The sequence below is a fragment of the Aspergillus tanneri genome, assembly GCF_003426965.1.
Source record: "Aspergillus tanneri strain NIH1004 chromosome Unknown AapTan_2_pilon_pilon_pilon, whole genome shotgun sequence".
NCBI classification, from domain to species: domain Eukaryota; kingdom Fungi; phylum Ascomycota; class Eurotiomycetes; order Eurotiales; family Aspergillaceae; genus Aspergillus; species Aspergillus tanneri.
Window position 1 is genome coordinate 3484994 of NW_022984629.1, and position 13045 is coordinate 3498038.

Genomic DNA, 13045 nt, shown 5'->3' on the forward strand with positions numbered 1-13045 from the left:
TTCGCGTTGCTTCCCTATGCAAGTGGGCGAAAATTAAATCTCTCCAGACATCCTATCTACCCTCCAAGCCGGACAAACCTCGTCACCATTTACTCTTCAACAATGTTACCCTTCTCCGACACGTACAGACCGTCAAGGAACTGGCAGGAATCAGACAGTTAGCGATGGAAGTTCTCGAACGCCTCTCTTCCACTTAAAACAAGGACATATATATGCTCACCTTTCGGATATCCTTGTTGCGGACTCTGCAGATCTGCTGGATGTCGGCGGCGCTCTGGGAAACACCCTCCAAGGAGTTACCAGACAGCTGGAGCTCATCCTTAACGTTGGGAGAGACGATAACCTCAACACCGGGCTGGGCAATCACACGACGGACGTACTTCTCACCCAGGAAGTTTCTGTCAAAAAAAAAGGCAGCCCATCAGTATACAATTCTCATCTCATAGCGAATCGACTCATGCGGCTGAACGGGGGGTTGTTGCAACTACCCCCCGTCCCCTTGCTAGAATTCAAATTCCAGATCCGTGTGTAAACGTTCATGTGGTCGGCATACCTGATTTCAACTTCGAACTGGCCGGTCTCAGAGTTCTTCTCAATGTTGACGTTGATGGGAAAATGGGCGTAGACGTAGCGCATCTTGTACTTGAAGCCCTTGGTGACACCGATGATCAAGTTGTTGATGAGAGTACGGACGGTACGGAGAGTAGCGACGCCCTTGCGAACACCGTGGTGCATCTCAATCGAGATAACATCCTTCTCGGGGCGTCCGAAAGTGACGGCAATGTGGGAGAGGTCCTTGACAAGCTTGCCTGAAAGGTTAAGGGAAACGCCAGTCAGAAATCCGTGTCGCAACATTTGCAAAGATATAAAATCTTGCAAGGAAAAGAGAATTCAGGAGGATTGCATTGCATACCTCGGGGACCCTCAACGGTGACAATCCGCGAGCGAATGTGAACCTTCACTATATGATGATATTCGAATCAGTTTTCCAGATCCTTTTTCAAGACGAATAAACGTAACCGATTCGACATCCACCTCTTCCTCCAGTAGACTCGAGCATCCGACATCTCTCCAATCTAGCCGCTACTTTGAAGCCGAGGCGACACTTTCCTCAATCTTCCTCCTTCGCGATGCTCATCCTCATATCTTCTTCCTTCTTCCTCCCCCCGCAACAGCGAAACAGAGGGTAAATCAGGGACGCTCAAATGCTCACCATTGTCGGGGATGGGCAGCCGTTCCTCGGAGTGAATGTACCGCATCTTGACTGCGTGGGCTGTGGAATGTCCGAGGGGAGAATTGTCGATGTCGTCGTGCGGTCGGTCGTTCGAAAGGATCGAAATTCGTCGAGACAAACCTCTGGCTTTCTTCGGTGGAGCGAAATCCGCGGGTTGTGCGTCGCTTAGGGCCCGTTTGGGTTTAATGCGTTCCATCTAGGGCTCTGTAATGTAATATTTCGCAGAGGTACGATATACGTAACTTCGGTATTTTTTACTAAGCACAACACCCCATGCAGCTATCATGCTGGTCGATATTCCTCAATGGTATGTGGAAATCTCAATGGTTATGATTCTTATAGTCTATCATGTATAGATTTGTGCCTTTGTACCTTTACCCCATTACCCTTTGTCCCATTGCCTGTATTCTTTCTCATCTACAAGGGCCTTAGAAGCGCTGGAATAATGCAAGAGTAAGCTACTCTTTAAGTGCCAATATCAAACAACCCTAAATGAGTACACATTACCAGACTATATTATTATATACATATGTACTGCGGCACAGATAGCCATCCAAGGACCCAATAAACCCCCATTAAAATGTATAAAACAAGAATAGCACCATTCTTCTGTCATGCTGGGTCCCAGCGGCACACATGGTATAACATCCGCTCAAAGACGGAGTAGGGACAGAGTTAATGGCTGGTCTCCTTGTGGCTCACCTCTTGGAGCCACTTGCCGCCCATCCCTTTCAAGATCGATGCCAATTCGTCCTTCTCATCAAGCGCTGCTACTTCGTCGCCCCCGCCGATACTTTTCCCACTCACCAATACATTGGGGACGGTGCGACGGCCTGTATTCTCGGCCAGCACTGTCTGTACATCTTTCCCCAGCGGGTGTTGATCCAGCTCCACCACGTAAGGTGCCGGGACAATCGAATATTTGCCTAAAAGAATAGATTTGGCTCTTGCACTGTGAGGACAGTAGGACTTGGAGAAAATAATAACTAGGTGGAATCACCAGAGTCAGCATCAACGCAACCGGATTGATCAATTAAACACAGATACATGCAAGAATGACACTGACTGGGTGACCGTTTCAATATACTATTAAGCTCAGCCTTCGCCTCCGCATGTTCGTCAACCACTGGTACTTGTTCCTGTTTTTCTGCGTCATTCCGGTTCCTGGTGACGGTCATCTTCGTCCTACCCGCTATGGGTATCTCTTCAGTCACTTCGTTGCTATCCTTGGGAATGGCGGGTTTCATCTCATCGGTGACGGGCTTCATTGAATCTCCATTGCCCGGTTTCGGGCCGAGAGGCTCTTTCCGCAACGAACCTTCTGCGGTTGTTCCAAAATTCTTCGCACCTCTATGAGCCTCTATCGCGGCCACAGTAGATTGGTAGAATTTCTGGTTCTGGACCCCTCGTGCGTCACCCTAGATAATAGTCGCGATCGCACATTGTGTAAATAATTTGCCAGCAGAAAGTGATCAGGGGGAGATGATCTACCGAGTAATATAAAGCCATGATGACGAATGTCAGCACGGCAATGGCCAGAAGCCTGATCCGGCGCTGGGAAAACATTATAGAATAGGGATAGGATACCCGAAGGAGAGTATTCATATATATAAAGAGGTAGAAGCTAGTCAGATCCTCGTTCTAAGCGCGGTTGCACAACAGGCAATGGGCTTTATATAACTTTCCGGAATTCCCAGGTCAAACAACTGTTTGGCGCATCGAGATCGGGAGTTGAACTAGGGGGTCGACAGGTCATAGGCGCAGCTCTTACACCTATACTGACGGAACATTTGGCGCCTGGGGGAGAAAAGGGCCCTCTAATACAAGCAAAGGCTATTCTTGGATATCCTAGACCTATATTCTCCCCAGGGGTCGAAATGACAGTCACAGTGTCGAAGATCGAATGATGTTGCCCGTGGGAGTAGAGAGAGGGTGGCGGCCAAGGTACACTACAGCGGCCCACAGGCCTAGTACTGTAAGTTCTTACGTCACGAGGTCTGATCCACTCCTATTTATCCACTCTCTTCCATTGTTTAGCTTTGGCCTGGATCTTTGGAGCTGATTCCTTGAGTATTTCGCTCGAATCACCTATGAGCGAGATGGATCATGTCAATTAAAGATTACATTATCAAGTATCCACGCTATCATCGGGTATTAGGCTAAGAAGCTAACAACAAATGGAAGAATTAACGGTATCATGATCAAAAAAGGGCGTCTTGAGATGGCACACAAACAAGCATGCCTACCCACGCATCCCTCGCTACTTGGAGTCAGCACTTGAGGGGGCGCAACCATGCCCAGCGAAGAGCAGAAAAACGAGTGACCGCAGGGCCTGCAATGGTAGGGCTCGGGGCTTGGCAGCACCTCTCAAAACACCAGCGGAATCGATCGAACAACTAAGATTCCTGTCCGTTTGCGACAACGGCGACTGTAGCTCCTGTCTACTATGCTTGAACGGCGATCCCTGGCCGTGTGCCCATGGTCCCTCGGCGCTTGCCCTGGACCACGATCATCCAGTCCTCCCACTCTTTGGCAATTTCCATGAGGACATTGCCCATCACCGCCGCCGAGGCCATCAATCCATGGCCTTCGCCTTCAAGGACCCGAACCTCACATCGCCGCATGGTTTGACCCAACCATCTCACGTTGTCAACAGGAACACGCGTATCCCTGCTACCATGGTGGATAACCACGTTTCGAGTAATATCGACATATCGAAACCCAATCGGTTGGCGGCGTTCCAAGCACACCAGCAGGTCAACTGCCGGATTGGCGTTTGTAGTGGCCAGTTCCCAAATTTTGTGGGTCAGTCGAGTATCATAATCGGTCTGGCGTTCCCGGTCTTCGGGCACGGCGACCGCAGCTTGGCTTGTCACAACATCGCGCTTCTTATCTGCCAACCCATTTGGTATTTGCGGCGCCTTAATACTCTGGAGCTTCCGAAAATCCTCCCCCTGTTGCTGAATCTTGCTTTGAAATCGTTCCGCATCATTAGACTCGAGAGCAGCTGCGTTGGATGAATCTTTGACTGTAGCTCTTCGCCTAGCACGTCGTGGAGATTTTGGTAGGCTGGAGGTGATACTAGCACTTGTTGCACTCATAAAGCTGGAATTTGCGACCTTCAGAATGGAGGTCGGGAGGGCACGAAGAATCCTCTGAGAATAAGGAACGGCGTTCGTGGGGACAGGTGCTTTCGGCGAGCTTATGCTGGACAGTTGGGATGGCGGTATCCAGGGGGCCAAAAGGTGTATGCGCCCCCGGATGTGCTGGGGGATCCTCAAGGCCGTTGCCAATGCGTAAATGGCGCCCGCAGAGTGGGCAAGAATGGAGAACTTGTTTACTTTGAGATAATTGCATACAATGGCAACATCGTCTACCGAGTATCAGTACTCTATGCCTCTGCATATATGGATTGACAGTCATGGAATTGTGCTTACCAGGCCAGCTGAGAGGAGTACCCGACTCACCCACATAAGGCCCACTCTCACCAACTCCCGGACGATCCAGTGTTATAAGTCGGAGATGGAGAGACCGGGCTAACTCGTCATAGAATGCCATCAAGTACCGGGTTAGGCCCATCCCAAGACAGCAAAGCACTACGTAACCCTTCGGGTCTCCTACTTCGGAAAACGCTATTGCACGGCCAGTGGTAGGATGAGAAATTCTTTGCGTCAGTTTTGGAGACAATATGTAGTCGAATACGGCAAGATCAACAGAATCGGCACTCGATGGTCGTTCATCGCCAATCGACTCATGACTCGCGGAAGCCTGGCCGGAAGGAGAATGTTTATCATGTAGAGGCGGAGTTGAAGATTCTATCGACTGCCTATATCGGGTCTTCTCGATCTGAACGGACTTGTCAAATGACTGTCTTGCCGCAAAGGACTTGAGTGGCGAATTGGACGGTGTAGAAGCGAGCGACGTGCTGTTGCGTTGGGTCGATCGGCTCTTCCCCGTCATAACCGCCGGCGCTGGAGCGCTCTCATCAAACTTCGCATCACTTGTATGCACACTTTCCCTCTGAATATTTCCCTCAGGACTGTCGTCTGGTGCGCGGGACAGCCGGGTTTGCTTGTAAGGTGGCTCCCTTGAAGGTCTATCAGGGGTGTCAGGACTGTCGTCAATCTCCAATTCGGTCTTGATTTTCTGTTGCTGGTCCTTCAGTTCTTGGATTCTCTTAGCTACCTGTTCGGCCTCGTTACTCGTACCGACGACCTTGGCGTCCGCTTTGGTCTCTCTACTCCCTGTTGAGGAATATCGAGCATGACGTATGGACCTGCGCCGCTTAGGACTGGATGAGAAGCTGTGCCGAAGAGACGATTCACGGGCCGGAATGACCCTGCCGCTTCCGATTCCACCGGGAGTACTGGGTGCACTTTCACGAGTGTACTGCGACGAATGGCGTTCCTTGCTGGAGCTTCTGCTCATGGTATTTGCTCTTGCTGATTCCACGTCGGATGGGTTCGGCCGCCCCTCTTCGGCAACGTCGGCCATAGAATACAACGATCGTAGGCTGGCTCTGCTACGGGGAAGATTGTGCCTCAAACTATCGTTGTAGCTACTTGTCTTCCGCAATCTCTCCGCGCGCTGATCTTTGTCTTTGTCGCTGGCGAATTCTCGAGAGCTCTTCTTCAGGAGACCCAATTGATTCTTGAGGCTTTTTCTGGAGCCTGACGAGGCAATGCTCGGTGTGGCCGCAACCCGGGGACCAGGCTCCGTGGTGATCATGCCAAATGCGTAGTCTTCGTACGCCGCCTTCGTCGACGTGTACGAGCCTCGGGAGGTGGGTCGACCTGGCGAGGGTGGAGGGTCGAAGGTTGTTTTAGACTTTGGAGATGGAGGAGCTCGGGCCATACGAATGACGGGCGCAGCAGCTGCATCATCTGGATGCAGAAAGGGACTATTTGTTGCCCCGTCGGAAGCCGTGGTTGTCCCGTAGCTCACACCCAGGCCATGTTCGTTGAGGGAGCGCTGGTCAGAAACCGAATGTTGCTCGGAGGGTGAAAAGATCGGCGACGAGGGGCCAGTATCCGAATCAATGCACGGCACGTTGTCGAAATGAGATTGAAGGGGTACGGAAATCGTTGAAAGGGATGAGATTAATGAAGATATTACTTCCGGGGATGCCGGGTCAACGGTCGAAGAGTTGGCGGAATGTGAGGGCGAAGGCACGGCTCCGCGATGTCTTGCAAGTCCTAGCGACGTTGAAGACTGGAAAGGGGTTTGAAGCATCGACAATGCATCTTTGGCGTGGACCATGGCGAACCCTCCTGCAGTTTGGTCCCCTTCCAGTCTGAATTAAGAGACAATCAAGGACGATGTATGCAGAAGGCCTTGGTACGCTCCTGCATGATCTGGTAGGAGCAGGAGGGATTGGCGTCTGCAGGCCAACCTATCGGTGTCAATCTATAACTTTAGATTGCAGGGAGTTTACGCATGTGCCAGTTAGAAATAAAAAATAAAAAAATAAAAAATAAAAAACAGGTAGGCAGTAATGATGGAAAATCCAAGTCCAATATGACCCTTTTTAGCCCCTTGCGGCATGCAAAGTAGCCCCTTGCAGAACGTTATTTATCTGAAGATACAAGGAAGGGCTAAGAAAAAAAAATGTGACGGCTCGGATTGGAACCGAAGAAGGAAATTAAAGGGCCGGAGAAGTAAGGAAATCAAATATAGAGAGGGAGGGAAAGCAGTCGGGCAATTAATTAGAGGATGTTCAGTGTAGATTAGATCAGATCAAGGTTTAGAAACTAGTGTCGAAGGGAAAAGAAGGGAAAGGGGGAGGATTTACGTAGAGAGGAAAAATGAGAGAAAGGCTCCAGAAAGGAAAAAAAAAAAAAAAATTTGACAAAAAAAAGATTAAAAAGGGGAGGAAAAGATCATCAGAACAGAAGACTAACGAGAAACCAATAAACTCCAATCAAGATACAGGGAGGAGGGGCAGACGATAAGGAAGGAAGAAATAAGAAAGAAGTAAGTAATCCTACAATCCCCCAAAGCTTCAATGCATACACAGTTACTAGAAGAACCCTTTTAGTCCAATATGCCGTGGGTAGGTCCTATGTACTCGAACGATACCTAAGGATATTGTTTATTATGTATTACTACTTTTACTGACTTAGCATCAATCACCATGAGCGAGTTAGTTCTGGATATAAATTAATCCATGTTCACACACACCCCTAATTTGTCCTAGTTGTGGTCCTCTGTTTGTCTATTACATCCACTTATTGGACTCCCTCAATCTGAACTTGAGAAAACTTCTCCGCACAGTTCGCAGATCAAAATTTCACTGGTGATAGCGAGAGATGACTGGCTGATGAGGGATCCGGACCGGAAATCTTAATCCCAGCAAGGACGGTCCGGTTCCGATCCATAGCGATTACACCATGGCCATTAATAACTCCAGGGTCATCAGGGTTCTTACTTCTCAGGGCTCAGCTCAGCTCAGCTCCCACCCTTACATGCCCGTACAGAAGGAGTCTGAGCTTCCCGACCCGGTCGAGCCTCCACCACCTGGACCTGGTGAATGTATTATGCAAGAAGTGAGGATTTATCAGTGATATAACATCCTACATGTATGTAGTATTTGGTGTAAACCCACATTGAACATAAATACATGGCTGTGATAATTCTTGGTTAAAGAAATAACTATTTTACCTGGTAAGGATCACCGGCTTTAGTGGGTAAGCCTTGGACTTATTAACCAACACTTGCATATATATAATTACAGAGTATCACTTACTCTTTCTCGACCTATACCCTGTGCATTGCATAGGTGAAAAGTACTTTGCCACGTATTAGCCCAACATGCTTTAGTTTCTGGAGAAATTCAGTAAAGAGTTATCTTAGGCTCTCCATGGGATAAAATCAAGGTACATATTAAGTTTGCCTTCCTCAGGCAGAAATGTGCACCTTCTATCAACATACGCTTGAAAGGGGTCGACCTATGTAGTATCGAATATCTACATACCAATCTAAAATTCTCCAATGTCTCCTGTCTACCAAGACGGAAATGATACAATCTCATGCTTTTCTAAAAGAAAAAGAAGAGAAAAAAAAAATACACCCAAGCAATTCTTTCCCGGGTAAGATATAATTGACAGGGCTATCCAGTTGAATTACATCTCAGCCAGCATTTCTATCTGAATTGTAAAATCATTCAGCCCTATATAACAAACTCATTCAGCTATTGTTAGCATTGCAGGAATTAATGAGAATTACCTTAGAGATATAAGATAGACCGACCATGCTGCCCACCAGGTGGCTCTATCAACGGCGGGCTTGGCGGTGATGGCATGGGAATCGTCTAGATAAGGCTATCAAGTTAAGCACCCACAACGGAAACACCGCCAACCACCCACAAAGACCGCATTTATCTTATTTCAACCCTCTTTCTATTCGACATCATCTAAACGTGTTCTGAGGCCAATCACCTACGGTGGTTTTGAAACCGTTCCATCGAAATTCAGATATGCGGTGACCTAGTCGTATACCAAACGACATCTGTCCGCAATGGACGCCTATCCCGAAGACTATGTGGTCAACAACCTCCCATTCATCTTGCTATCTGGCTTAGAGGCAAGCTCCGAGGATGACCTGCAACCAAGGGGGGTCGACTATCCTCTGCTCCATGAAAAGGGTGCGAGAATATACTCTGATTTCCCGCCCTTGAACGGACCGATCGCAAAGGAATTGCGGGAAATGCTGCTGGAGGAAGATGCTTCGGAGATCCCCTGGAAACCCCGGGATAGTGCCCATACTGGGTTGCCCCGAATCAAATACAAGATCAAAAGTGTTGGCCGGGTATGTCTGTCCTTTATCGCCCTCAGGAATTGAATTGCCTACGCCGAATAGTGGAACACTACAGCCCGTTCAAACAGGATCTAATCGCCGAGGAATTTTGCTATATACTGATCGCTACTCTTATATAGCGGCCTTTAGACAAGCATTGCAGGAAATCATTTACTGACCGCCAGATAGACGTACAGGCTCCCTCCACGCAAGGCTAACCCCCCACCTGTGTCTCCTCCCACAAGTCCAACGGCCGGACAAGGCGATGATATCCCACACGCGTCGTCTCTCATTCTTCATTCTCCAATATCCCCGTTGACACCAAGCTCGCCGACTTTCCCAGATGGCTTGCTTACACCTCTATGGGTGACGAAACACCAGAACTTGATCCCCGCCGCCGTGATCAATTTCTTCCCTTTCTGTTTGGACCATAACATGAGCTCCCTACGCGATAATCAAATGAAGATAGAAATAAATGGCTTGAAGAATGAATGGTCGGCTTCGGGCTATAAAACGCGGTTTATAGTGGTCCTTCTGTCGGAAGACTTCCCCGGTGGCTACATCGGGGATGCCGATGACCGCCTAGCAAGCATCCGGAGGGCAACCAACCTGGATCAGAAATCAATTTTCCTCCTTCCAGCAGACGCAACTTCGATGGAGTTGAAAGAGTTTACTACATCTTTATTGTCCTTGCTCCAGCCGTCGATAATGGAATATTACCGGGATCTATCCAAGCATGCAAGGCGAAAGCGAAATAGAAGCACCATCCCACCCCCGACGGCGCCGCCGACAAGTGGAACGTCGCAGACTCTTTCTCTTCAGGGGTGGAATGTGCGATATGAGTTCAAAATGGGAATCTTCGCGGAGTTCCGGCATGAAGTAGATGCAGCGTTAAGGAACTACGAAAATGCCTACGACACATTGTTTGGGCAGGAGGTCTTTGAAAATATTGCTGGATGGAACCCTAGATTTAATGACGCACGCCTTCTGGGGGATACCATTGCAATACGTATCATTCGCTGCTTACTTTGTTCCGGACAGACTACTGCCGCAGTACGGTCATGGGTCGGCCACAGAACTCACGTGCAGGATATTGTCAACCGCCGGGGTAAAGGAACAAGAAATTATGGTTGGGAAGCCTGGGAGGCTAGATGGTCCATGGTTATGGCACAGCTTATACGGCAGGCTGGTCTTCCTCATTTCTCTTCTGTCGGCGTCCCTCAGGACCAGTTTAATGAGCAGTATTCCATTTTCATTGCCCAAGAAAGGGCAGCCACCTTGGCAGATGCAGTTACTCCATGGGAACATCTTCATCACGAGGGTTACTGGCTGTATCGATCAGCGAAACATTCTATGTACCGACGGACCTTAGCAGAGCAGATCCCGGATGAGGACCGGATCCCACCAGGGCAATCTCCTGCTTCCCAAATTGCTAGCAAATCCTATCTGTACGATACATATTTGGCCCCAGAAAGCCATGTAGAGGCCCCTCAACCAGGCTCAATCGGCTTTGATCATTCGGCCCTGATATTGGACGCCTTGAAAGCCGCTCTAGCGGAGTTTTCGAAGCGAAACCAGACTAGAAAGACGGAAAGCCTTAGCCTGGAGATAGCTGAGGAATACATGCGCATTGGCTCATGGACCGAGGCTTATGATATACTTAAGCCTCTGTGGCCAGTCCTCACTTGGCGACGGTCAAACTGGTGGCAACTCATGTCAAAGTTTGGCTGGGCTCTGCGAGAGTCTGCTTTACGGATGCATGACAGTGAAATGGTTTTACGAGTAGACTGGGAGTTACTCAATTCTGGTAAGACTCCCGAATTTTGCGGCTGCGTTTCTTTTGATTAGATTAAAATATGAGTCCCCATGGTAAGATTGACACTCGACGGCTTCTAGTGTTCCAACCAAAATCCGACTGGCAGTATGACATTCATCAAAGTCTTAGTGACTTCCCGCTGGAGAAGCCCAAACCATCTGTTGTCCTCAAAGCCGAGGATGTTCTGTCTAGTGGTAGGTTTGGCCCGCCTTTCCCATAATCAGCACTAAAGCATCACTTTCTACCCTAGTCACTGCCTCGTTTGTCTTCGAAAAATTTGAGGGGAATGTGGGCGAGCCGTTGCAGGGTCAAATTACGATCACATCATGCGCCCAAAAATTATCCAAGCCCATCAGACTTTCCGGGATTAAGGTTGTATTTGAAGGCTGTCTTCGTCCAGTGAAACTTGAATTTGATGAAAGCGTGGATACTAATACCGCTGATTCCTGCGTAATATCATCACTTACACTACATGAGCCGAACTTACCAGGCGATGAAACATCACTCCATTCTCCAACGAGTGGCTTAACGGCCCTCGTCGGTGCTGCGGACTTGTCTCTTGGGCCTTCCCAAATCAAGGTGTTTGACTTGACGTGTATCCCCCGAGAAGCAGGAGATTGTCGGGTTGCATCCATTACTCTGTTGATCGAGGAAGAAAAGTTTGATCTCGCGTGCGCCGTAACGGATATGGCCCAGAGCGAGTCTTTCTGGTGGCGACAAACCAAGAAAGGGCCGTCTCCAAGGAGAGTGGGCAAAGATAGAGACACTATAAGGTGCAAGATTATGCCGAAACCACCTAAGATTCGGATTACAACACCAAACCTCAAGGACAGTTATTACACAAACGAGAGGGCTGTCCTTAGGATTGGCATACACAACGAAGAAGACGAGGCTGCTGATGTTTTTACTGAGATTCGGCTTTTTGGTCGGCCAGAATCCGCAGCTAAAATCATATGGCTCGATGAGGAAGACTCACCGTCACCCCAGAGCTCTGAGAGAAGCTCTCCGATCGAGGGCGTTTCCCATTTCATAAAACGTTCAATTGGTGTAATGGAGAGCTCTTCCCAACGAGAACTAGCTATAGTGCTCACAGGCACGCATGACACATCTGAGTATGAGCTTGAGATATCTTGTGTATACCACCTGGCGTCTGATATCCAAACTCCTATAATCGCGACTATGAGAGTCGTTCTATCAATCACTCGGCCATTTGAGGCCAACTACGAATTCCTCCCTCGTCTTCATCCCCTACCGTGGCCAGATTTCTTCTCGGTGAAGGAGGACGTGCTTGGAGATGAGGTGACGGCCAAGCCTAGAGGTTTACAGCAACGATGGAGCCTGAATTCCAAGGTTGTCTCTTTCGCATTGGAGCCTCTCGTGATTGAAAGTGTATCTCTAGTGCTGCTAGGAGCTAGTGGAGGAGCTACCTCCCACATAGGTTCGGAGGTGGCGGTTAGCCCAGAAGCATCGGAAATACACCCGGAGGAGCTTCGCGAATCAAACTTCACGTTGGACATTCAAAAAATGATCTTGGGCGACCGACGACCGACGGCACTGAATCTGGCACTGCAAATCAAATGGCGCCGAAGTAGTGCAGCTGAAGATGAATCTGCGCGGGACAGAGTCACCACCACGACACTTTCGATCCCTCGCTTTGTGGCCCCAGCTGGTGAGCCTCGAGTGCTTGCCTCGGTGCTGCCATCAGAGACCCTTTCTGGCCTGATTCACTTGGATTACACCCTGGAGAACCCCTCGATGCACTTCCTCACGTTTAATTTAACCATGGAAGCTAGTGAACATTTCGCCTTCAGCGGCCCGAAGACTATGGTTGTTCAGTTGGTGCCGCTGAGCCGGCACACGGTCCGATATAACTTGTTGGCATCACAACGGGGACTGTGGATTCAACCTCAGCTTCTTGTGGTGGACAACTACTTCAACAAAACGCTGCGCGTCCTTCCTACGGAGGAGATGGGATCTGATAAGAAAGGAATCCTGGTCTGGGTCAATGCGGATGATTAAGCTGTTAGGATAACTAGTGGTTTGGGGGGAGCAGGGAAAGTAGAAATCCGTCCTCTTCAGACACCTGTACCGGCTTTTGCTTGGAGTGGAACATGATGGTAGCGTAGCAGAACAATCTTTCTCGCAGTGTATATAGACCTCGGCACGTGATGTGCTCTTATTACGGCCCAAAGGGGACTAGC

The 13045-nt window shown here is 49.1% G+C and overlaps 4 protein-coding genes across 4 annotated transcripts; 1 reads left to right on the forward strand and 3 right to left on the reverse strand.

Moving 5' to 3' along the window:
• Window positions 1-89: 89 nt before the first annotated feature.
• Window positions 90-1430, reverse strand: RPL9B (60S ribosomal uL6 domain-containing protein; the record flags this gene model as incomplete). The annotated part of the gene is made up of 5 exons (XM_033565828.1): window positions 90-140; window positions 221-398; window positions 554-809; window positions 914-961; window positions 1214-1430. The coding sequence occupies 5 exons, from the start codon at window positions 1428-1430 to the stop codon at window positions 90-92; spliced, it is 750 nt and encodes a 249-aa protein (XP_033431585.1).
• A 479-nt stretch (window positions 1431-1909) lies between these two features.
• On the reverse strand, window positions 1910-2800 carry ATNIH1004_001129 (glutaredoxin; the record flags this gene model as incomplete). The annotated part of the gene is made up of 3 exons (XM_033565829.1): window positions 1910-2220; window positions 2301-2652; window positions 2726-2800. The coding sequence occupies 3 exons, from the start codon at window positions 2798-2800 to the stop codon at window positions 1910-1912; spliced, it is 738 nt and encodes a 245-aa protein (XP_033431586.1).
• Window positions 2801-3678: 878 nt separating this feature from the next.
• On the reverse strand, window positions 3679-6493 carry ATNIH1004_001130 (alpha/beta hydrolase; the record flags this gene model as incomplete). The annotated part of the gene is made up of 2 exons (XM_033565830.1): window positions 3679-4607; window positions 4672-6493. 2 exons carry the CDS (start codon window positions 6491-6493, stop codon window positions 3679-3681), a joined length of 2751 nt encoding a protein of 916 aa, XP_033431587.1.
• Window positions 6494-8749: 2256 nt separating this feature from the next.
• ATNIH1004_001131 (uncharacterized protein) lies at window positions 8750-12863 on the forward strand (the record flags this gene model as incomplete). Its single annotated transcript, XM_033565831.1, has 4 exons — window positions 8750-9040; window positions 9218-10835; window positions 10925-11038; window positions 11095-12863. The coding sequence occupies 4 exons, from the start codon at window positions 8750-8752 to the stop codon at window positions 12861-12863; spliced, it is 3792 nt and encodes a 1263-aa protein (XP_033431588.1).
• Between the last annotated feature and the right edge of the window lie 182 nt (window positions 12864-13045).